Below are 27,406 nucleotides of genomic sequence, written 5' to 3'. Positions count from 1 at the left end.
CTGGGTTATAATATATTAAAAATACATGCTTAACATGAAAGTAATATGAAATACCTCAATAACTTTATACTGATTAGATATTAAAAGAATATTATTTTAGATGAAAGTGAAAGTGTATTAGTTGCTCAGCCATGTCCAACTCTTTGTGACCCCACAGACTGAAGCCTGCCAGGCTCTTCTGTCCATGGAATTCTTGAGGCAAGAATACTGGAGTGGAAAGCCATTCCCTTCTCTGGGGGATCTTCCTGACCCAGGGATTGAACCCAAGACTCCTGCATTGCAGGCAGATTCTTTACCATCTGAGCCACCAGGGATGCCTCAATATTTTAGACACATAGTTTTAAATAAAATATATTTGTAAAATTAATTCACTTTTTTTTTAACTTTTAAAAGTATCTGTGTTTGGTAACCTCCAAGATAGGTCTCAGTGATTCCTGCCCTACATCCTGGTTGTCACTCCCAGATCACCATCATTCGCCTGTGTGATCAAAAAATATAGCAGAAGTGATGGTGCGTCACTTCGGAGATTAGGTTATAGAAGACTATGATTTCCATCTTGGGCTTGCTTAGATCACTTACTCAAGAGAAACCCACGAGTAGAAGAAATGAAGCTTTCTGGGATAGCCACATAAATGTTTGATGAATAAACAAGAATAAGCATATTAAATGTCTATTGGACAGCGCTAGTGTAGATTTAGGGGCTTCCCTAGTGGGTCAGCGATAAATAATCCGCCTGCCGTGAAGGAGACCCCCCTACAATGCAGAAGACACAGGTTCAATTCCTGGGTCAGGATGATCCCCTGGAGAAGGAAAAGGCAACCCACTCCAGTGTTCTTGCCTGGGAAATCAGAGGAGCCTGGGGGGCTTCCATCCATGGGGTCACAAGAGTCAGTTATGACCTAGCAATAAACCACCACCACCAAGGTAGATTTAACATAACCACTCACTTAACTATGTGATCGTGAGCAAGTTACTTGGCCTTTCTGTAACTCTGCTTTCTCATATGTAAAATGTGAATTCAATTAGTAATCCATATATACATAAAAGTGTTTAGAAGAGTTTTACATGTATAAGAATTTAGAACAGTGTCTGACACATCATTAGGATTCTCTGAGACTGTGATGTGGGCAGGATAGACTGTAGGGTAGTAGGGAATGTTCCATATCTAAGTTCTACTACCACACTTCCCACACACCTACACAACAGTATTCCTCCACAATTATAAAATTCGTAAAATATGATCTAAAAATTCAAACAGAAAAATGTCTTCAATCTAACCATGTAATTTTATGGTGATTTTACAGATTCAACCACAGCCCTTCTTGAACATATGGTTTAGAGATATTATGTAAGTTTGCTGCTTGGAAATAAACTTTGTCCATCTGATTAAAAAAAAAACATATACTGAAACTTAGGATATTTCTTATGTCTAAAGAGAAAGCATTTATTATACATGCTTAATAACACTATGAAGGAGAAACAAATATTTCCAAGAAGTAATCCAGAAATATGGAACTTTACTATAACCCAAACATTACATGATTTACTGATCTATGTGGAGAATGCAATCAACTACCAAATATCAGAATATATTTTTGTTGTATTTGGCAAGAGTGACATGTTTTCTAGCTCATAAAACGACTTAACCAAGTGGGCTGTCTTCTAAAATAACAAATTATGCTTCTAATACAATATGTTTATTTCCATAAACAATTGAAGTGATTGCTTTTTATTTCTTTCACTATATTAAAGACCTTTTAGGTAACATAATATATCTAGAAACATAATATTAAAATATATGATGCAATCAGCTATGTATATTGCAAGCTTAATTTCCCACTCCCGTTTAGCAAAAATTCAGCTTCCAGTTCATTCCCTTAAAGAGTCCTTGCCAACTCACTACAGAGTTTTTCTTTCTTAATTGTTGCTTGAGCTTTCATTTGCTGGAGTTGCATCTATACAGCTATATTTACTGGTTAAAAGCTATATATCCTTCTTCAGTAGAGCATCTTTATTTGCAAATAAAGGGTACCATGCATACCATTGTCAAAGTTATGGTCATCTTCATCAAAACTTTTGAATTATCAACCAGAAATTAAGAATCTATCAGAAGAATCACTAAATAATCAGCAATAAGAAGCCCTGAGGAGGGAAGAGAATCCAACTTCTAGAGTTGATACATTATATTGTTGAAAATATGCAATATTAGACATTAAATTGCAAGACAGGCAAAAGAACAAGTGTCTGGCTCATAAGCAAGGGGAAAAAATTCAATCAACAGAAACTGTTTCTGAGGAAGCCTAGACACTATACTTCCTCGAGAAAGAATTCAAACAGCTATGGTAAATATATTCAAAGAACCAAAAGAAACTGTGTCTATAGGATGAAAAGGAAGTATGAAATCAAGTCTTAGCAAATAGAGAATATAAGTCAAATTTGAAAGTAGGTAGGTTATCCATTCTAAGAAACAAAAAGTATGAAGAAAACAAACAGAGCTTCAAAGACCTGTGAGACACAATCAAGCGTATCAATATGTGAAGAATGAATACCTCAGAAGAAAGAGAAGAAAGTGCAGAAATAATATTTGAGGAAATAATGGCAAAAACTTCCAAAATTTGATGGAAAACAGTAATCTACACACTTAAGAAGCTCAACATACTCCAGGCAGAATAAACTCAGAGATCCATGGCTAGATACTTCATAAGTAAACAGTTGAAAAGTAAAAACAATAGAGAATTTGCGGGAGGGGGGGGTGGGAGTGGAGGGGCGGAAGAAAAGATTCATCATGTACAAGGGTATCTCATAAGATTAAAAGCTAATTTCTGCTAGAAACCATGGAGGACAGAAGTCACTGGGATGACATACTTAAAGTGCTAAAAGAAAAGGGCTATCAACCAAAAATTCTCTGTCCAGAAAAAAAAAAATCCTGTAAAAATAAAGAAACTATTAAGACATTTCCAGATAAACAAACATTGAGAAAATTCATCACTACCAAACCTTCCAAACAAGAAAACACTCAAGAGGGTCCTTTAGGCTAACATGAGAGGATACAAATCAGTGACTCTATTGTATGTGACAAAATAGAGTTATCAATAAAGGTAACTGCGAAAGTAAAAGACATTTAAACGTATGCTTTGCTTTCATTTTTCTCCTAGCTTATTTTTTTTTTAAAAAGCTGCATAAAAAAGTTACAAATCTGTGCTGATGGGCACACAATATATAAAGATGTGATTTTTATAATAATAAAAACCCAATATGCAGAGTACATCATGAGAAACTCTGGGCTGGAAGAAGCACAAGCTGGAATCAAGATTGCCAGGAGAAATATCAATAACCTCAGATACACAGATGACACCATCCTTATAGCAGAAAGTGAAGAAGAACTAAAGAACCTCTTGATGAAAGTGAAAGAGGAGAGCAAAAAAGTTGGCTTAAAGCTCAACATTCAGAAAAATAAGATCATGGCATCTGGACCCATCACTAAACAGCAAATAGATGGGGAAACAGTGGTTGACTTTATTTTGGGGGGGCTCCAAAATCACCACAGATGGTGATTGCAGCCATGAAATTAAAAGACTCTTGCTCCTTGGAAGGAAAGTTATGACCAACCTAGACAGCATATTAAAAAGCAGAGACATTACTTTGTCCACAAAGGCCCATCTAGTCAAGGCTATGGTTTTTCCAGTGGTCATGTATGGATGTGAGAGTTGGACTGTGAAGAAAGCTGAGCACTGAAGAACTGATGCTTTTGAACTGCGGTGTTGGAGAAGACTCTTGAGAGTCCCTTGGACTGCAAGGAGATCCAACCAGTCCATCCTAAAGGAGATCAGTCCTGGGTGTTCATTGGAAGGACTGATGTTGAAGCTGAAACTCCAATACTTTGGCCACCTGATGCAAAGAGGTGACTCATTGGAAAAGACCCTGATGCTGGGAAACATTGAAGGTGGAAGGAGAAGGGGACAACAGAGGATGAGATAGCTGGATGACATCACCGACTCAATGGACATGAGTTTGAGTAAACTCCGGGAATTGGTGATGGACAGGGAGGCCTGGCGTGCTGCGGTTCACGGGTCACAAAGAGTCGGACATGACTGAGTGACTGAACTGAACTGAACTGAACCATGGAGTAAGAAACAGATCTATATGGGAGCCAAATTTTTTATACCATTGAAATTAGATTGGCTAATCCAAACTAGATTGCTAAAAATTAAGACAATTGTAATCCCCAGACTATTACTGAAAAAAATCACTAAATATACCCACATATATTTAGATATTTTTTTAAAAAGCACCAGACTTCTTGTTTCTAGTCTGACATACAAGGAATTTGGAAGATATCCCTCTGTCCTAAAGAAAAGTGAAATATGAACAAACTGAAAAAATCAATGACCATTCTTAGGTACATCAGAGAAGTGAGATCAGAGGACAAACTACTGCCTCCAAAACTGGAGAGACAGACAGGGAGGTACCGAGAATCACAATTTACTGGAGAAGAAACTGCTGCAAAAACCAGTACCAGCCTAGACAAATCTGAACTGCAATCAACAAATTGCTGGAGGCTTAACGTGGACAAGTGTGAGAGTAAAAAAACCTCAAGGGAGATCTAGTCATAGGGAGGGACCACAGTTTTTTAAGTTCTACCACCAAAAACTCAACCTAGCTCTCACAGTGTTTATCAAAGAAAAATCCCCTAATGCTTCTCAAAGAGCGAAGGTAGAAAAACCCATTTTGAAACAGGCCAGAGCATTCTGTTCTTAATCAGTGCTTTATCAAGACTCATTGACTCGGAGGGATGAAAATACACAGCTAACACCCACTCTAGCCTTCCACTTCGGGAAAACATACAACAAAGCCCATTCTCACCTTTCCACTTGGGGAAAGGGAAATACCCAGCTTTGGCCTGCACTGGTCCTCCACGACAGAGAAGGGAAATACCCAACTCCAACCCACTCTAGCCATACTGTCCCAACTAAGGATGCAGGGAACAGGACCAAGAAGCACTCGTGAAGTTCACAATTCAGAGGCACAAGTTCACAAAAATACTATAACATAATCACAGGACTAGTGAACGTTTCCACCCCGCCACATCTCACTGCCATATTGCATGCGTGCATGCCAAGTCTTTTCGGTTGTGTCCAACTCTGAGACCCTATGGATGGTAGTCCACCAGACTTCACTGTCCATGGGGTTCTCCGGGCAAGAATACTGGAGTGGGTTGCCATGACCTCCTCCAGGGGTCTTCCCAACCCAGGGATCAAACCTATGTCTCTGATGTCTCCTGTATGGGTTTTTTTTTCTCAGGCAGAGTTCACCAAACTATAGTTCACAGGTCAAAATCTGCCAACCCCCTGATTTTGAAATAAATTTCTATGGAACCACAACCACGTTCACTGGTTCAAGTAGTGTCTATAGCGACTTTCATGTAACAACATCAGAGTGGAGTAGTTGTTATGAAGACCATTTGGCAAGTGAAGTCTTAAATATTTACCTCCTGGTCCTTTATAAAAAAAAACCTGCCAACTCTGTTCTAAAGAATAAGACAAATAAAGAAATCACTAATTACTATCCAATAAGGTGTATAGTATGGTGCCCAAGATACTATGGTAACATAAAAGAGTGATATCTAGATTGAATTTTAAAGTCAGCAAAAGTTTCCTAGGAGACATAATATCTGAGATAATTTTTGAAGATAGCGTTAACTAGACAAAGAAGAGCAGCCAAGCTTTGTCAGTGAGGCCAGCAAATGAAGGCTAGCAGTAATCCAGGGAGTTAGGATTAAGGAGTGCAAATATGGTTAAGAAAGATTAATTAGTTCTACATAAATTATGAAAATACATGTTTAATTTCTTCATTCCTACTACCTAGCACAGCTAATGGTGCATATAGTTGAACTCACAAATATCTCATAGCATAAAATATTAATTCCTAAATAAAATATATTTACTGAAAAGGTGAGAATATTTGCCTTCTATTAGTCCTTAAAAATCACTGAACTTTAAGACTCGAGTTTTTCACCCACTACCCTAGAATAAAACAAAAAATACCATTTTTTCATTGTTTTCAGTATAGAAATTATATAGCATTTAACAATACAGTTTTACAAATGAGAAATTGTTGCAAAATTATGTACCTGGAAAATTCATAGGCAGTTCAAATGATTTTGGAGACACACAACCTTCAACCTGCTCACAAATTTCAGCCATGATTTTCTTAATTTTGAGGTCAGTAATTTTAATCACTTCCCCTGTTGACAAACAGCATTCATCTCCGAACATTTCATAAATAGAGCCTGAAAAGAAGAAGAAAAAGAGAATTCAATAATGAAGACCAAAGTAGGAATCAAAAGTCTCATATGAAGCATTTTTATTCAGTTCTTCTTAGACATCTGCTAAACAGGAATTTAATCAAGCTTGGCAAAATGTACAGCATGTACTAGGAAAAATATTAGATTTTTCACTTCATCCACAGGGCAAAGTGTAAGCAATCTTATTTTTGCTATTATTGTAAATTGAATTTATGGTTTCTTCGGTACCTTTAGCTCATCTTTCCAAGGTCAAGCTCAGCCATGTCTTCCACTGCTGGAATTTATGATCTTTTTTTGCTAGGTCACAGAGTGAAACCCACATGAGTCAATAATGATCTAAGTTAATACTGCAAACAAGGTTGTAATACCATCTAACCTCCAAAGACAGAGGATTTGTATACCTGGGCTTCATGTTAAGGGCATTGCAACTATTTAAAATACCTAGTTCTTTTCATCATCATGAAAATAACATTTTGCCCACTTTTTCTCTTGTTTTTGACAAGCTGGAAACAATTCTCAGTATCTGATAGCAACAGGGGGCAGACCAGTCCAGAGAAACTGAAAAGCTTCATTTTAGTTCAGGATTTCAGTCTCCTTCCTAAGAAACAGTTTACCATAGACGTGAAAGCTGAATTTCTCATCTCTTTAATTTTTCTTTTATATCTCCTGATAGAAAAACACTGAACAGTGAAATAACTAAAAGACGAGCAACAGGAAACAGGAGAAGCAAAAGTTCTGGATAACCTACCCTCAATAAAAAGGAAACAACCCCCAAACTACATCTCTGTGATACTGTCACTTGACAATAAAACAGGAAACTAGAGGTTGATATAAACAAACATTGCAGAACTGTGGGATTTTTAAATATATCAATTTTCTTACCTCCAATATGATTTAAACCCTCTTTACCACACTAAAATATGAACAATAAGAGCATACAATTTTAGGTTAGTTGGTTGGTTTTCTGAATTTTTCTCTGCTGAGGCCCCTCCTCACAGATATAGCAGGTATCTAAAACATTTTTATAGCATTAATGGTTATCATGAAAGCTATTAAGCCCAGCATTTAATCTAGGTCTACCCTGTAGCTCAAACTGTAAAGAATTTGCCTGCAATGCAGGAGACCCAGGTTCAATCCCTGGATCAGGAAGATCCTCTGCAGAAGAAAGTGGCATTTAATCTAGCTTTAAACAGTTCTGTGATTGTATCAGTCTCAACAGGGAGCAGGGGGCATATGCAAATCAGAATGATTTAAGGAGGTTTTATACAACTCTTGAGGTTCTCACAGCAAGTATTCCGGGGTGGTCTGCCATTCCCTCCTCCAGTGGTTCATGTTTTGTCGGAACTCTCTACTATGACCCTGTCCGTCTTGGGTGGCCTTACACAGCATGACTGATGTGTGCAATGGATGCAATAGACATGAACTTGGGCAATGGACACTGTTGCAATGGACATGAACTTGGGCAAACTTCGGGAGATGGTGAGGGATGGAGAGGCCTGGTGTGCTGTGTCCACGGGGTGGCAAAGAGTCAGACACAACTGGGCGACTGAATAAGAAGAAGGAGGCTTTAACAAAGCGGCGATTTACACACAGGCACAGTCAGTTCTAGGAAATACAAGAACATAAATGTCCTGATCCCACTCTTTCTCCATTGGATCTTAAGCCAGTGCACCCCAGTTCAGCCAGAAGCTAGAGGACAGTGAGCTGCTGACTCCATAGGAGTCAGCCTTCCAGGCAGAGTGGAAATGAAATCTAGCACACCAATCTTATGGTCCAAAAATGAGGGTCACTTTTGCAGGCAAGCCAGTGTATGCGCTCCTCGTATACTTCTAAACCTCACTTCTTTTCTCACACTATTCCCTTAATACATACACATATGTTCATTACTTTTCATTAACTTCAATACGTTGTGTTGTTGGCCGTCTCAAATCCCTCATGGAACACACTGGGATATTAAATAACAATAAATCCACAGTGACATTTTCTTCCAGTGAGCTCAGAACAGTTATTTTCTGATTCTCATTTGGCAATTAATCTCACAGTAGCATTTTACTTTTACAGTATTATCTCATCCTGTACTTAACTTTTTATGACTTTAGTTTCTATTACTCCCAATTTAATTTTAAGCTTCATGAAAAAAATACTGCATTATATTACTGTGTATCTACCAACACATCAACTGCCCTTCCTCACTGATTGAGCAATCTTTAATGAACACTTACTATGTGTCAGACATTGTAATTGGCAGTAATTTCATTTGGCATTTAATTGGCAGTAATCTAATTGACATTGTAATTAGAGATATAGAGGCTTCCCAGGTGGCTCAGTGGTAAAGAGTTCCTTTGTCAATGCAGGAGCTGCAGGAGACGTGGGTTTGATCTCTGAGTCAGAAAGATCCCCTGGAGGAAGAAATGGCAATCCACTCCAGTATTCTTGCTGGGATAATGCCATGGACAGAGGAGACGGTGACTTACAGTCCACAGGGTCACAAAGAGTCAAACATGGCTGAAGCACCTGAGAACACATGCATGCATTAGAGGTCCCATGCATATGTTTTCCCCATAGAAGCACTGTTTTGAAGAGAAGAGACAAGGAAGCAAACAATTGAAGCAGATTATGAGATTGCTATAATACAGAAAATATAGGGCATTGTGGGAGTAAATTGGCAACATTTAACTAAGCAATTACATGGTAGAGAGATTAGAGAAAGAATTATGGAGGAGACAACAGCCTAGCTGAGTTTTAAAGGAAACCTCACAAGATGTTAAGGCAGGAGAGGATATAGTATTTGAAAAGGCAGTGAAGTGTGAAAGAGTCTGATACATTCTGGAAACTTCACATAATATTTTATGTCTCAAATATAAGTAAGAAGTGGGAACTGGTAAGAAAGGAGACAGGAGAATTAGAGGGAATCCAGATCATGCAGTGTGTTTATAAAATTACCAGTAAACAACAACAACAAAACAATTAGTCTGAAGCAACCTCAGAGTCAGAGAATTTGCATTTTCAGTTATCAGGGTTCAGGAACTAATACCAAGTTAATGAGAGGTCATAGATATCTAGGCACTTGCTATCCAAAGTGTGGACTGCTGCATCACCTGGGAGCTCGTTAGGATCTTAGCCAGACCCCAGACCTGCTGAATCAGAACCTGCATTTTTAACAAGATCCCCAGATGAGTCATAAGTACATTAAGGTCTGGAAAGCACTAGTCTAGGCAACAAATGTATAACTGAAATAGTCTCTGTTCTGAGGTTGTAGCAAAACTCAGCAGAGAGAAGGACGTCAGGTAGAGAAAGGGTTCAGCGTCACTGAGGCTGTGTCAGTGGGAATAAGGAAAGGGAAGGATTTAAAAGAGCAGAGTGACACGGTGAGTTTTCTGTCACATGAAATAGAATTAATTTGATCTTTCCCATTTCAGCAGAAGTCTGTTTGGCTTAATTTCAGTGCAATGAATGTCTAATTGCAGATGTAATGTACAGCAGACTGACTCACTTGGAATGCTAGCTCTTTTTCAAAGGTTCCACTGGAATTCAGAATTAAAAGATGAGTTTATATGAGATTACATATCAACTCACAGGGGACAGAAGTCAAAATCTAGGAGAAAATTGTGAGTTTTTGTCACCATACAAAAACCTTTTGCCACTTTAGGTCTCTTTCTAATCATCCCTCTTCTTTTGAAAAAAGAAAATCCCCCTCTCCCTTTTTTTTCAGTCATACAAGGAAAAGAACCTCATGAGAATGTTAATCTTTAATATTTGCCTTTAATTCTTTGTGACTTGTGATATTCTGTAAGTAAGAAAGCTATGAACTCATTTTTAATTAAGGGAGAAGTCAGTGATACCCAACTCTAGAAAGTTATGTCCATGGTAGGTGGCAGGAAATACAGCAAATCACAAACTCCTGAAACTTGAAGAGTTCTTGCACATTGTTATCATTATTATGTCTCTTAAAATACATTTTTCCTCAGTGAAAATATAAAATGGTTAATTTAAAAAACAGCCAACATTCATAATCTCAGAACAAGCACATTATAATATGCCTAATTGCCTTCAAAAAATTGCTGAGATGTGTGTCTGAATAGTGTGTGTATATAGATATAAAAATAGTTTTCATTTCATTTTTAACCACAAGACATGCATTTTCAATATGCAAATCTCAAATCTATTAAATCTTTACAGACTGATTCTTTCCAAGTCAGAGCATATGTATTCAGGATAATGCCAAACATCAGAGAAAGCTGAACAAAGCAGCCTGTTTTCAGTGATCAAACATTGCCCCTGACGGCTGTAATGAGAGAGTCATGTGCCTTTGAAATCACCTGTTCTGTAATGCTACTTTGCTCAATAAAAATGACACATTAATATCCTTTTATGAGTCCGTCCCTTATTTGACAATCCACATAAGCAATGCTGGGATCACACAGAAAAAAAAAAAAAAATGGTTCCAAAGATTTTCTTCCTTTTCTTTTACAAAGTTGAAAATGTGTGGCAGTCAGGCAAGAGGAAGCTTGTTACAGGCCTTTTTCCCCTTTACTCAGCATGTACTCATTCACTCCATTCCCCTGCCATCACTTCTCAGCCCTGCCATGCCAACCACTCATTCCATCATCAGTCTGCTGAAGTTCAACCAATCCTAAAAATTTAGCTCATGTTCACTGTCTTCTTCAAAGCCTTCCTTTATTCCCATCTAAGTAAGAATTAATTCTTTTCTCTGTCTCTAATAGTACTTTGCATGTGATCATTATCACAGCCTGCGATTGTGGTATTATTTTCTGACCATTGATATTATATATATATATACATTAGAATTTGCTATGACTTCCTAGAGAAAAGATATCATCTTAACTATATTTATACCCCTCCTCACATGACAGATAATTGCACCTTTTTTGTTGACTAGTATTTAGATCCTTAGTGAATGTTAAATTATAACTTAGCTATACTGTAAAATGACAACAAATTACTGGGAATAGAGTAGAAGTCTTTCTCCATCAACAGTTTAAAACATAGTTAACCCAAGGCTTTGGCATGGGTTATATCTCTAATAACAAATGTACAAGCATATGTGAGATTAGCTGGTCACCTTGTGAATTCCCTGGACAACGAACATTAAGGGCAAGTAATTCTACAATATGAATCTCTGGGGCTAAATTTTCTATTTTTCCATTATGTTTATCATTTTTATATTGCTGGACTTGAGGATGAGGTTCATAAAATGGTCTAAGTTTGATTTAATTTACTCTGTAAAGTCAGACTGATATTGTATGACACTATCTACAGATTGGGCTTGCCAGTAGAGATTTATCATTGCTACTTATAGACAGTTGTGATTATTCTTTGTTATTATTCTTACATAGCCAGTCTTCCATAAACAGACTGTCTCCATCCCCCGTATGGCATGGACAAAGTCATTCTCACCCACGACATGAAGAATATATCTAAAAATAGATGAACATGATATATGAATGTAGTTTGCAAATAAAGAACCATAAAACAGCAAGCTTGCAGCTTTACCAGGGATGGATTCTACCAGCTTGATATCAGGTATATCTGAGAGGTGTACCACTGAGAGGTATATCTGAATATTGATAAGAAATGACCTTTCAAGGTCAGAGAGATTCTCATTCCTTCTGCCGAACTATCAATATGAAGAGGGCAAAACAGTGGCACCAAGTATTAAGGCAAATGATGACCGACACCAAAGACAGCAAAGGCATAATCTCTCTTACTTCTACCAACATGGGGTTGTTTTCTGGTGAATTTTAGGTTTAAGTGTTAACTGAGAAATCAAGTTTAAAGACAGAAATATGGTAGAAACTATAGTGAATGTTGGTGAGTCTTAAAAAGTCTGAACATGGAAGCAATGAAAACCACAATAGGTTGAAAATGATGGAATCCAAGAGTCAATAAAGCAGATTAAAATCATAGTGAGGCCAGAAAATGTCCAACTTTTCAACTACTCTCAGTGAAATATGCAGCATTTAGACAATCAGGTTTTAGTAGTTGATGGAGAAAGATTCACAGTGTCATGCACCAGTTAAAAATTTAAAATTTATTTAATGGTAGAATCAATTTAGTAGATTAAATAAAATTGTGCTTAGAGGGTTTGCAAGTTGGTGTAACCATAGACGTCATCATCATGGCTCTTTGTGGCAACAAATATCAGAACAAAGGGATTCAGGGTGTATGAAATGAGTATCCCTCCTACATATCTATGAAATATTTCCCTATGATGATGGAGCAAATCAGTGATTTGTATCTCCCAATATTATTATTGACCAAATATTCCCCTGGCTTTTCCCGGATTTTAATTCTCAAAATTACATCATAAATAATGTTATAATCATATGTTCATATAATTATATGAACGATGTTGCATTGAGAGTTGGTTTATTATCTTATGAATGACTTGATTTCAAGTACATTTTATATACTTCAATATATTTGCCTATGTATTATATCCTAAATGTTAAATAAAGCTGCTGTAGTTCTCCATAGCTATTTAAAATAATAAATTTGAAGGGGAGGAGACAAGATGGTGGAGGAATAGGACGGGGAGACCACTTTTTCCCCTACAAATTCATCGAAAGAACAATTGAATGCTGAGCAAATTTCACAAAACAACTTCTGATCGCTAGCTGAGAACATCAGGCGCGCAGAAAAGCAACCCATTGTCTTCGAAGGGAGGTAGGACAAAAGATAAAAGATAAAAAGGGAGACAAAAGAGCTAGGGACGGAGATCCGTCCCGGGAAGGGAGTCTTAATAGAGGAAGTTTCCAATCACCAGGAAACCCTCGCACTGGCGGGTCTGGGGGAAGTTTTCAAATTTCGGAGGGCAACCTAACTGGGAGGAAAAATTAAATAAGGCCCACAGATTACACGCCTAAAAGCAACTCCCAGCAGAAAAGTACCCCAGACGCCTGCATCCGCCACCAACAAGTGGGGCGGAACGGAGAGGAAAGGGCGGCATTGCTTAGGGTAAGGACCGGGCCCGAAGGCCCTGAGAGCAATCGGAGGGAGCTTTTTTAAACTGTGGGATAGCAAGGGACAAAATTAACCGGCCCGAACACACTGCCGGCGGTTCGCAAAACGAAGGGACTGAGAAACTCCAGAGAAGAGTCGGCCCATCCCCACTGGAGGTAGGAGGCAGGGGGGGAGGGGAAAGGGGCAAACTCAGCCCCAGAGAAGCCACCCCCTCCCACACTGCAAACAGGCCCCCGGTTTCTATCTAAAGACTTCCTGAGATTCTGGATGGGCGACATCCGCCACTGGGAGGGTCGCGGCTAGAGGCCAGCTCCTGAGAACAAACACAAGCCGCAGGCACCTGACCAGCGTGCGCTGGGGCCGCGGAGGGAAAAGGCGCGCTGCACCCGGGAGAGTGCGCCCAAGCCCCTGGCTGCCCGAGCCGCTCAGGCAGGGGAAGGGACAAAACGCAGGTGCAACCGAATCTGCGCTTTTGTGGAGTACCCGAAAACTAGAAGCGCACTCAACGCAGGGCCCGCTCCATATAGAGCAGCCGGGAGCCTGAGCAGTGTAGACGGGGAAAGCACAGACACCCGTGAGCGGGGCAAACCCAGTGTGGCCGGAACACGGTGAGCGCTATCCACACAGAGCGGTATCTGTCTGCAGCGCCCCGCCCTCCCCGTAGCAGGACTGAACTGAACTAGCGAACCTAAATAAGAGATCACCTCCGACCGCCTGTGTCAGGGCGGGAATTAGACACCGAAGAGACGGCAAACAGAAGCCAAATAAACAAAGGGAACCGCTTCAGAAAGGACCGGTGCAACAGATTAAAATCCCTGAAGGTAACACCGACTACATCGGAAGGGGCCTATAGATAGCGAGAAGTGTAAGCTGGAAAGAGGAGCTATCTGAAATTGAACTGAACCTACACTGACCGCAACAGTTCCAGAGAAATTCCTAGATATATATGTATATTTTTTTAATTAAAAAAAAAATTTTTTTCTAATTTTTTCTCTTTTATTTTCTTTTAAAATTCCCTATTACTCCCCCATTACTCCTCAACTTTCATTTTCATATATTTTTACGATTTTTTTAAATTAGGGAAAAAATTTTTTTTCTTGTTTTTTTTTTCTTTTGTTTTTCTTGTTTTTCTCTCCTATTTCCTTTTAAAGTTCTCTAATACTCCTCTATTATTCCTTAATTTTCATTTTCATTTCACTAAAACCTTGCAAAAAAAAAAAGAGAGAGAGAGAGAGAAGCCCTAGTGTTAAACCGAACTTCATATATATTTCTAAATTTTTTGTGTGTTTTTGTTTTTGTTTCTAAACATTGTATTTCAAAGAGTCTAACCTCTATGCTAGATTTTTACTCTTTGTTTTTCAGTACGTGATATAAATTTTGGACATTTAAGAATCCAATATTCTGTTCCCATTTCTATTCAGGAGTGTATTGATTACTCTCTCCCACCTTTGACTCTCTGTTTTCTATCTCAGAACACTTCTATTTCTCCTTTCCCCTTCTCTCCCCAATCCAATTCTGTGAATCTTTGTGGGTGTCTGGGCTATGGAGAACACTTTGGGAACAGATAACTGCATAGATCTGTCTCTCTCCTCTTGAGTCCCCCTTTTTCTCCTCCTGCTCACCTCTATCTCCCTCCTCCCTCTCCTATTTTTCATGTAACTCTGTGAACCTCTCTGGTTGTCCCTCACAGTGGAGAATCTTTTCACCAATAACCTAGAAGTTTTATTATCAGTGCTGTATAGTTGGAGAAGTCTTGAGACTACTGGAAGAATAAAACTGAAATCCAGAGGCAGGAGACTGAAGCCCAAAACCTGAGAAAACCAGAAAACTCCTGACTACATGGAACATTAAGGAATAAGAGACCATCCAAAAGCCTCCATATCTACACCAAAACCAACCACCACCAAAGAGCCAGTAAGCTCCAGAACAAGACATACCATGCAAATTCTTTAGCAATGCAGGAACATAGACCTGAGTGTCAACATACAGGCTGCCCAAAGTCACACCTAACACATAGACCCATCGCAAAACTCATTACTGGACACTCCATTGCACTCCAGAGAGAAGAAATCCATTTCCACTCACCAGAACACTGACAGAAGCTTCCATAACCAGGAAACCTTGAGAAACCAATTGTCCAACCCCACCCACTGGGTGAAACCTCCACAATAAAAAGGAACCACAGACCACCAGAATACAGAAAGCCCACTCCAGACACAGCAATCTAAACAAGATGAAAAGGCAGAGAAATACCCAACAGCTAAAGGAACATGAAAAAAGCCCACCAAGTCAAACAAAAGAGGAGGAGATAGGGAATTTACCTGAAAAAGAATTTAGAATAATGATAATAAAAATGATTCAAAATCTTGAAAACAAAATGCAGTTACAAATAAATAGCCTGGAGACAAAGATTGAGAAGATGCAAGAAATGTTTAACACGGACCTAGAAGAAATAAAAAAGAGTCAATTAAAAATGAATAATGCAATAAATGAGATCAAAAACACTCTGGAGGGAACCATGAGTAGAATAACAGAGACAGAAGATAGGATAAGTGAGTTAGAAGATAAAATGGTGGAAATAAATGAAGCAGAGAGGAAAAAAAGAAAAAAGAATCAAAAGAAATGAGGACAACCTCAGGTACCTCTGGGACAATGTAAAATGCCCCAACATTCGAATCATAGGAGTCCCAGAAGAAGAAGACAAAAAGAAAGGCCATGAGAAGTTACTCGAGGAGATAATAGCTGAAAACTTCCCTAAAATGGGGAAGGAAGTAGCCACCCAAGTCCAAGAAACCCAGAGAGTCCCAAACAGGATAAACCCAAGGCAAAACACCCCAAGATACATATTAATCAAATTAACAAAGATCAAACACAAAGAACAAATATTAAAAGCAGCAAGGGAGAAACAACAAATAACACACAAAGGGATTCCCATAAGGATAACAGCTGATCTATCAATAGAAACCCTTCAGGCCAGAAGGGAATGGCAGGACATACTTAGAGTAATGAAAGAGAATAACCTACAACTTAGATTACTCTACCCAGCAGGGATCTCATTCAGATATGAAGGAGAACTCAAAAGCTTTACAGATAAGCAAAAGCTGAGAGAATTCAGCACCACCAAACCAGCTCTTCAACAAATACTAAAGGATCTTCTCTAGACAGGAAACACAAAAAGGCTGTATAAACTTGAACCCCAAACAACAAAGTAAATGGCAACGGGACCATACCTATCAATAATTACCTTAAATGTAAATGGGTTGAAGGCCCCAACCAAAAGACAAAGGCTGGCTGAATGGATACAAAAGCAAGACCACTATATATGCTGTCTACAAGAGACCCACCTCAAAACAAGGGACACATACAGACTAAAAGTGAAGGGCTGGAAAAAAATATTCCACGCAAACGGAGACCAAAAGAAAGCAGGAGTCGCAATACTCATATCAGATAAAATAGACTTTCAAATAAAGGCTGTGAAATGAGACAAAGAAGGTCACTACATAATGATCAAAGGATCAATCCAAGAAGAGGAGATAACAATTATAAATATATATGCACCCAACATAGGAGCACTGCAATATGTAAGGCAAACGCTAACGAGTATGAAAGAGGAAATTAATAGTAACACAATACTAGTGGGAGACTTTAATACCCCACTCACAACTATGGATAGATCAACTAAACAGAAAATTAACAAGGAAACACAAACTTTAAAGGACACAATGGACCAGCTAGACCTAATTGACATCTATAGGACGTTTCACCCCAAAACAATCAACTTGACCTTTTTCTCAAGTGCACACGGATCCTTCTCCAGAATAGATCACATCCTGGGCCATAAATCTAGTCTTGCTAAATTCAAAAAAACTGAAATCATTCCAGTCATCTTTTCTGACCACAGTGCAGTAAGATTAGATCTCAATTTCAGGAAAAAAATTTTAAAAATTCAAACATATGGAGACTAAACAACACGCTTCTGAATAACCAAGAAATCAAAAAAGAAATCAAAATATGCATAGAAATGAATGAAAATGAAAACACAACAACCCAAAACCTATGGGACACTGTAAAAGCAGTGCTAAGGGGAAGATTCATAGCATTACAGGCCTACCTCAAGAAACAAGAAAAAAGTCAAATAAATAACCTAACTCTATACCTAAAGCAACTAGAGAAGGAAGAAATGAAGAACCCCAGGGTTAGTAGAAGGAAAGAAATCTTAAAAATTAGGGCAGAAATAAATGCAAAAGAAACTAAAGAGACCATAGCAAAAATCAACAAAGCTAAAAGCTGGTTTTTTTAAAAAATAAACAAAATTGACAAACCACTAGCCAGACTCACTAAGAAACAAAGGGAGAAGAACCAAATTAACAAAATTAGAAACGATAATGGAGAGATCAAAACAGACAACACTGAAATACAAAGGATCATAAGAGACTACTACCAGCAGCTCTATGCCAATAAAATGGACAACTTGGAAGAAATGGACAAGTTCTTAGAGAAGTATAACTTTCCAAAACTGAACCAGGAAGAAATAGAAGATCTTAACAAACCCATCACAAGCAAGGAAATCAAAACTGTAATCAGAAATCTTCCAGCAAACAAAAGCCCAGGACCAGATGGCTTCACAGCTGAATTCTACCAAAAATTTAGAGAAGAGCTAACACCTGTCTCACTCAAACTCTTCCAGAAAATTGCAGAAGAAGGTAAACTTCCAAACTCATTCTATGAGGCCACCATCACCCTAATTCCAAAACCAGACAAAGATGCCACAAAAAAAGAAAACTACAGGCCAATATCACTGATGAACATAGATGCAAAAATCCTTAACAAAATTCTAGCAAACAGAATCCAACAACATATTAAAAAAATCATACACCATGACCAAGTGGGCTTTATCCCAGGAATGCAAGGATTCTTTAATATCCACAAATCAATCAATGTAATACACCACTTTAACAAATTGAAAGATAAAAACCTTATGATTATCTCAATAGATGCAGAAAAAGCCTTTGACAAAATTCAACATCCATTTATGATAAAAAAAAAAAAAAAACTCTCCAGAAAGCAGGAATAGAAGGAACATACCTCAACATAATAAAAGCTATATATGACAAACCCACAGCAAGCATTACCCTCAATGGTGAAAAATTGAAAACATTTCCCCTGAAATCAGGAACAAGACAAGGGTGCCCACTCTCACCACTACTATTCAACATAGTTTTGGAAGTGTTGGCCACAGCAATTAGGGCAGAAAAAGAAGTAAAAGGAATCCAGATAGGAAGAGAAGAAGTGAAACTCTCTCTGTTTGCAGATGACATGATCCTCTACATAGAAAACTCTAAAGACTCTACGAGAAAATTACTAGAGCTAATCAATGAATATAGTAAAGTTGCAGGATATAAATTAACACACAGAAATCTCTTGCATTCCTATACACTAACAATGAGAAAACAGAAAGAGAAATTAAGGAAACAATACCATTCACCATTGCAACAAAAAGAATAAAATACTTAGGAGTATATCTACCTAAAGAAACAAAAGACTTATACATAGAAAACTATAAAACACTGACAAAAGAAATCAAAGAGGACACAAACAGATGGAGAAATATACCGTGTTCATGGATTGGAAGAATCAATATTGTCAAAATGGATATACTACCCAAAGCAATCTCTAGATTCAATGCAATCCCTATCAAGCTACCAATGGTACTTTTCACAGAACTAGAACAAATAATTTCACAATTTGTATGGAAATACAAAAAACCTCAAATAGCCAAAGTAATCTTGAGAAAGAAGAATGGAACCAGAGGAATCAACTTGCCTGACTTCAGCCTATACTAGAAAACCACAGTCATCAAGACAGTATGGTACTGGCACAAAGACAGAAATATAGATCAATGGAACAGAATAGAAAGCCCAGAGATAAATCCATGAACCTATGGTCACCTTATCTTTGACAAAGGAGGCAAGGATATACAATGGAAAAAAGACAACCTCTTTAACAAGTGGTGCTGGGAAAACTGGTCAACCATCTGTAAAAGAATAAAACTAGAACACTTTCTAACACCATACACAAAAATAAACTCAAAATGGATTAAAGATCTAAATGTAAGACCAGAAACTATAAAACTCCTGGAGGAGAACATAGGCAAAACACTCTCCGACATAAATCACAGCAGGATCCTCTATGACCCACATCCCAGAATATTAGAAACAAAAGCAAAAATAAACAAATGGGACCTAATGAAACTTAAAAGCTTTTGCACAACAAAGGAAACTATAAACAAGGTGAAAATACAGCCCTCAGATTGGGAGAAAATAATAGCAAACGAAGCAACAGACAAAGGATTAATCTCAAAAATATACAAGCAACTCCTCCAGCTCAACTCCAGAAAAATAAATGACCCAATCAAAAAATGGGCCAAAGAACTAAACAGACATTTCTCCAAGAAGACATACAGATGGCTAAAAAAACATGTGAAAAGATGCTCAACATCACTCATTATCAGAGAAATGCAAATCAAAACCACAATGAGGTACCATTATTCGCCAGTCAGGATGGCTGCTATCCAAAAGTCTACAAGCAATAAATGCTGGAGAGGGTGTGGAGAAAAGGGAACCCTCTTACACTGTTGGCGGGAATGCAAACTAGTACAGCCGCTATGGAAAACAGTGTGGAGATTTCTTAAAAAACTGGAAACAGAACTGCCATATGACCCAGCAATCCCACTTCTGGGCATACACACTGAGGAAACCAGATCTGAAAGAGACACGTGCACCCCAATGTTCATCGCAGCACTGTTTATAATAGCCAGGACATGGAAGCAACCTAGATGCCCATCAGCAGATGAATGGATGAGGAAGCTGTGGTACATATACAACATGGAATATTACTCAGCCATTAAAAAGAATTCATTTGAATCAGTTCTAATGAGATGGATGAAACTGGAGCCCATTATACAGAGTGAAGTAAGCCAGAAAGATAAAGACCATTACAGTATACTAACACATATATATGGAATTTAGAAAGATGGTAATGCTAACCCTATATGCAAAACAGAAAAAGAGACACAGATGTATAGAACAGACTTTTGGACTCTGTGGGAGAAGGCTAGGGTGGGATGTTTCGAGAGAACAGTATTGAAACATGTATATTTTCTAGGGTGAAACAGATCACCAGCCCAGATTGGATGCATGAGACAAGTGCTCGAGCCTGGTGCACTGGGAAGACCCAGAGGGATCGGGTGGAGAGGGAGGTGGGATCGGGGACCGGCATGGGGAATACATGTAAATCCATGCCTAATTCATGTCAATGTATGACAAAACCCACTACAGTGTTGGAAAGTAATTAGCCTCCAACTAATAAAAATAAATGAAAAAATAAAATAAAATAAATTTTTAAAAAAATCAGAAATTTGTTCTCTAGATCACACTTAATGAACATCAATACATTGGTTTAATTGTTTATACATGGGCTCCAATGTACTATAATGTGTTTACTCCATGCATACAAGATAAAATTTCACTATATTATAAATTTTCCCTAAGTTCATTAGCACTGAATACTTCATTAACTATTTTACTTATAAAATGTGAATTTTGAAATTGCTTTATATCCATGTAATTAAGTAATAAAGATACATATGCTTGAATTTAAACACCTTTATTTTTTATTTTATTTTTATAACAATTCATTTGTATTAAATTTCCCATCTATAATGGATTGGGAAAAGAAAATAAACTGGGCCTTCACTGCAGGTAGTTTGAGAAGCTGTTCTCTAAACTGTTAAGTACAAATATGACCAAGTCAGTCTGTGCAGGAAACCAGGATGTAGTCTCAGGGAGTTAGAGTTAGAGAAAATTTTGAATATACTAGAAAAGGGAAAGTTATAATGTAATACACAAAATCAGTAATATTAACTCATTTATCTCAATATCACCAGTGACCTGAGTGCCCTGACTAAAAGACACAGGAATTTTAATCAACTTGACAGTAATAGTTCTAATTGCAAACTATTACACTGGCATTCTGATTTGTACACTATACTCTTCTGAGTTGTATGAGACAGTGCTTGAACCTAATTGAACCTGGACACTTTGAACTGCTGCATCCACACAGCTAAGGAACAAAGCCAGGAGCATGTGAAATCCCCTAAGAGATGAATTTTGTGAGTTCTATCTAACTAGTATGCCAGGTATTCTCAATGAGAGAGATAGCAAATATCTAAACTATATTCTTCCATTCTCCCTTCCCATCAATAATCATCCACGGCACATTTCGAGCTGAATCAAGATGAGGCCTAATAATCCACCTCAACATAAATTTCCAAGTGACTATCAATCAATTGAAGACAGCATGCCAGGTATAAATTATTCTGAGCCCAGTCCTGTACTATGACTTTTCTTGCTTTCTTTAAGCCCCCTTGGGAAATATTTATTTTTAAAGATTTTAATTGTCAGGTCTGACTAATTTACTCTCAAAGGCTTAGTTAAAAGAAATCTGGCAGAAGAATACAGAGTCTCCATCCATCATTTTTTTTCAGGTAGCCGCCTGAATTAAGGCATAAAACATCTAACTTGATAATAATCACAACTATATATAGCCCAATGGCAGCCATAGGATGACTTTCAATTTCATTTATATTTCTAAAGCAAGTGCCATTATTTCTAACAATCTCTTGAATCACTAGTCTTAGTGTCAGGAGCTTAAATAGCATTACATCCTACTAATATATTAAAATGACTTAGTCTCTATACAATATCTCTATCAACTGGTTGTCTAAACTATATTTGAATACTTTCAATGGTGGAATTCCAATTATTTTAGTGTGACACTTGGTGTGCATGCATGTTTTTGAGAAATTCTTGTTAAAAGCTCTGCATTTTAAGTGTAATATGTGTTCCTATAGGGTATAGAGACACTGAGAACTATGCTTATCCTTGGAATCACAAAAAAACAGTTATTTAACTCTCATGTATAGCAGCCTTAAAATGTCTGAAGAAAGCCATAACCCATTGTTCTTTAAAACAAATCAATCGGTCCAATGATTGAAATCTGTTCAGGGCCCCTGCTTACAGCATAGGCTGCCCGTTATAAAAGAACCTGAAGCACAGCTTACTTGGATGTCAATGGCATTCCTGCAGTTCTGCACCAAGGTATCATGCCCCTCAAAAACACCCATGCCACTGACTGCTCCAGAAGAGGTTTGATAGTGCCCGTGGGGATGTTCTAACGTGGCTGCTTCAGCACCTACCACCATGTTTGAATTTCAACCAGTGAGAAAGAGAGATGAAGAGAAGGAAACATTCTTTTTGTTTCAGTAGCATGCAGTAGAAATTTCAAATGTCAAACACTATCTCAGTCCATTAGCTGAAACTTAATCGAGTGGCTACTTTAAGTTTCAGGAGACCGGTGCAGCATCTTTAGCCAGGCAGCTGTGTTCACAGCTGAAATCTCTGTTACCATAGAAGACCAAGAGAACAGATACAGTTACTGGGACAGTTAATAGTCTCCCAAATGGTAAGGAAAATTTATGCATATTTCAGGATTTAAATTAGGCTTCATGTGCCTATAAAATTTACATTGTCTTATGAAGAAAAAAATGTACATTTTTATTTGAAACACCAAAGACAGGTTTGTTGCTGGGGTTGAGACTGAAGGATTAAATTTCAGGGTTGAACTTTATCTCTATTAAGTGATACAACTGTTGAATACACATATGCACAACTTTCTCTCTCTACTCATTCCTAGGCATTTAACTAGGTAAAAATCACAGATAAAAATGCCTTCTCTAAAGTCAGTGTCAAAAGCAGAATCTACATTTGATAAATATGTGACTTCAGGCAATATGTTCTGTAAAATGGTATAGTACCTCAATTTCTTTATCTTTAAAATGAGAATAGCAATTTTACCTCGGATAGTTGCTTTGAGGATCAAAGTATAAAATCAATTTTTAAGTGTACAACCCAGAATCTGGCATATATTTAGGGCTCAATAGACTGAGCGACTGAACTGAACTGAACTGAAACATTAGCCATCATTGATGTCATTATTATTTCCTATGATGTTGTTTAAGACCAAATAACTCAGTTAACTACTGTAAACTGGTGTGATTTGCTTTGTTGAGATGAAAGATAAATGTCTTTCTGTAGATAGGGATAGGGGTTCTCCTGAGTAAAAAATTGTTATTTTCTTGTCATTCTAAAAAGAGAAAATTATGGCAGTGAAAACAGAAACTTGAGAAGACGGACTTGGGCTGGGAATCAAGAAACATACATCAAAGATAAATTTTTTTCCCACCCTGTACCAAGGAACCTTAATTAGGCCACAAATGGGTTACAAGTATGCTAACATACTGAAATTCATCTTCCTTGAGGTGATCAGCTAAGATAGGTCTGGGATGACTAATGGCTTTGGCTGGTGGCTCTGGTTGAAAGTTACCTTGTCTGTTTACCCCATCTGAACAAATACAGTTGACTCCTGAACATTGCTGGGGTTTGGGGTGCTTACCTTCCAAGTGGTTGGAAATCTGCCTGTACTATACAGTAGCCCTCTGTATCTGTGGTTCCACATTAATCTAATTAACAAATTAACTGAATACATGCTATGTGCCAAGCAAAATAACTATGATGAGCACTACTGATATAATGGTGACCAAATGATGTGTGATCTTAACCTTCATGAAATATTTAATATATTGAAATAAAAGTCATTAACCAAAGAACCATACAAATATATGATTAAAAAAAGATAACTACTATCAAAGAAAACAACATGTACTAGGAGAAAAGGCCTGGGTTTGGGCTCCGTGAATAGGACATCTGTACTACATTTATAAGACCATTTAACAAATATTTATTGAGTCCTAGGAGTATTTATCTCAAGTTTATAGTAAAGTCTTATTAAAAGGTGCTTCAGCTGGGACTTCTGCTTCTGGAAAGATGAAGTAGACATATATTTTCCTAACCTCATATATTCCAGACTTGCAACTGAAGATGCTGGCAACCTAGAAATGCCAGTGGGTACAGACAAAAAAATATCCAATAAATTCTGTTCTCTCTAGCCAAAAAGTCAGGAAAGGAACAGCCTAGAAAAACAGAAAACTTTTTGACAGTGATCACTCTACTCAAGCCAAACACCACAGAAAAATGGTTAGTTTCACAACCACCTACACCAGAAAAGGCTGGGTAGAGTTGTTAGAATTGCACCCTCAATGAGTGTAATAAGACATTCACCCACCCTTTGCTGAAGTGGTGTCACAAAAGGCAGAGTTGAGAGGTGGAACTTACATCTTTGTGAGACAGTAATACATTCCCATTTTCTGTCAGAGAAACCAAGTGAGAAGTCTAGACTTCCAACACTACCCAGAGTACTGAGGTACACTTGTTCCGCCCCCTTACAGGGAAGTCGGAGGATGTCAGTGAAACATCAGGATTTTCACTCCTGCCCCATGTAATTAGGCACCACCCCACCACAAGAGACCATGACCCTCAAGAGTAATGAGGCACTGTTATCCCTCCTCTCAAGAGTGGTGTCAGTGAAAAACTCATGAGAATTCAGCCTCCCACTCTGATCAGCAGTAAGGGGGAGCCTTTCTCCTTTGGCTGTCAAAAGAGGCTGAAAGGAGAACCCGGGCTTCTAACCCCACCTAGCAATAGTGAGGCAATGCATCTCATCCCCTGTTGGAGAAATAAAAAACAGAAACCAAACAGAAAACTAAATATATAACAGACTTAAGCTTTGACATAACAACAGTTACATTAAATGTAAATGGTCTAAATACATCAGTAAAAAGAGATTGATAGAGTGGAGTAAAAAAAAAAAAAAAAAAGACCCAAATATATGCTATCTATAAAATACTTCAAATATAACAATATAGACAGGCTGGAAGAAAATAGATGGAAAGAGATATATCACGCAAAAATGTATCAAAGGAAACCAGAGGGAGCTATATTAACATCAAATACAGCAAACTTCAGATTGAAGAAAATTGCTAAGGACAGGGGTATATATTACATAATGATAAAAGTGTCAATATACCAAGAAAATACAGCAATCTTAAATATGTATATATCAAACAATGGAGCTAAAAAATATGTCAACAAAAACTGATTCAACTGAAAGGAGGAATAGACAAATCCACAATTATAGTTGGAAACTTCAACATCCATCACTCCACAACTGATAAAACATTAGATAGATTATCAGTAAGGATATAGAATAGCAAGAAATCTAAACAACAGAATCTAATCAACTTTTATAGAAGATGATAACCAACACAGCAAATACACATTGCTTTCAAGTGCCCATCAGAATGGAGATATCCTGAGCCATAAAACAAACCTCAACAAATTTAAAGAACTGAATCATAGTATTCTCTGATTACAATGAATTAAACTAAAAATAAATAACAGAAAGATAACAAAAATCCTCCAAACACTTAAAAACCTAAATGCCATACCTCCAAATAATTTGCACAGCGAAAGAAAATTGCAACACATCAAACCACAAATTTTGACAAGGATAAGGAAGTATCCTTATCCTAAATGCTGATATTAAATCCTAAATCCTAAATGCTGATATTAAAAAAGAGAAAAATCTCAAGTCAATATTCTAAGCTTTTTTGTTAAGAACTTGGAAAAAAAAAAATAGACAAAAATCAATGAAACAAAGATGATTCCTTGAAAAGATCAATAAAGATTACAACCATTAGAAACTCTGAAAAAGAAAGAAGGTATACATGACAAATAAGAGGAAAAAATGAGATGTCACTGCAGACCCTCCAGATAGCAAAAAGGAAAAAAGAGATTCCTACAAACAACTTAACTTACATAATTCAAAAACTAAGGTGAAGTGAACCAGTTCCTCAAAAACTACAATATATCACAACTCACCCAAAACAAAATAAATAATTATTTCAGTTCTTTATTCTGATAATTGATTCATAATTACAAAGTTCTATAAAAGAAAATTCCAGCACCTGGTTGTTTCACTACAGAATTCTATCAAACTTAAAAGGAAGTATTTTCACCAATTCTACACAATCTCTTTCAGAAAGCAGAAGACAGAATATGTACCAATTTATTTTATGATTCTAATACTACCAAAATCAGACAAACATCACAAGAAAGAAGCCTGCAGACCAATATTTCTACCAAAGTATTGGTAGAATATTGTGTAAAATATTGGTAGAAGTATTGTGTAAAAAAATCATTCACAAAATTTTAGCTAATACAATACAGCAATATATTTGAAAACTATATATCATAACCAAGTGTGGTTAATTCCAAAGATACAAGGTTGGCTCAAATATTTAGAACCAATCAGTGCAATCCTCTATATTATTAGGCTAGAGAAGCAAAAGCATATGACCAAATAAATTGATGTAGAAAAAACATTTGAAAATTTAACACACATTAGAAATAATTTTAATATAAAGAACTCTATGTAAAAGCCAATGTGAAAAAGACGAAAAGACAAGCTACAGATTAGAAGAAAATATTTGCAATCCATGTATATAGAATTTACAGAGAATTCTCAAAATCAAATAGTAAAAAATCGAACAATCTCACTAGAAAATGGGCAAAAGACATGAGCAACCATTTCATTGAGGAAGAAACACAGATGGCAGATGAGCACATTGTTAGCCATTACTGAGTGCAAATTAAAAGCACAATGAAAATCACTATATGCTTCTCAAAATAGCTAAAAAAAAAAGTCACACCAACAAATGCTGGTGAGGATGCAGAAAAGCTGAAATACTTGTACATTGTTGGAAGAGAATGTAAAATGGTAGAGTCACATGAAAACACAGTTTGACAGTTTCTTAAAAACATAACTAAACATGCAACTACCAGCATTTCAATCTTGGGCATTAATCCCAGAGAAATAAAAAAATTATTTTCACATAAAATCCTGTCTACAAATGTTTCAGTTCAGTTCAGCTCAGTCGCTCAGTTGTGTCCTACTCGTTGTGATCCCATGAATCACAGCACACCAGGCCTCCCTGTCCATCACCAACTCCCAGAGTTTACCCAAACTCATGTCCATCGAGCGAGTGATGCCATCCAGCCATCTCATCCTCTGTCATCCCCTTCTCCTCCTGCCCTCAATCTT

The 27,406-nt window shown here is 37.4% G+C and overlaps 1 protein-coding gene across 5 annotated transcripts in view; it reads right to left on the bottom strand.

Annotated features, from left to right (window-relative positions):
* THEMIS (thymocyte selection associated) overlaps positions 1-27,406 on the bottom strand; it is a 201,090-nt gene that overhangs the window by 150,183 nt on the left and 23,501 nt on the right. For all 5 annotated transcript variants that reach the window (XM_070461729.1, XM_070461726.1, XM_020889992.2 and 2 more), the window contains exon 2: positions 6,131-6,289. In XM_070461729.1, coding sequence (XP_070317830.1) covers positions 6,131-6,289 — 159 coding nt within the window. The remainder of the gene's footprint in view (positions 1-6,130; positions 6,290-27,406) is intronic.

The sequence above is a fragment of the Odocoileus virginianus genome, chromosome 34 (genome assembly GCF_023699985.2).
Source record: "Odocoileus virginianus isolate 20LAN1187 ecotype Illinois chromosome 34, Ovbor_1.2, whole genome shotgun sequence".
NCBI lineage: Eukaryota > Metazoa > Chordata > Mammalia > Artiodactyla > Cervidae > Odocoileus > Odocoileus virginianus.
Note: the sequence above shows the minus strand (reverse complement) of the source record. Positions and strands in the feature narration are given on the sequence as shown.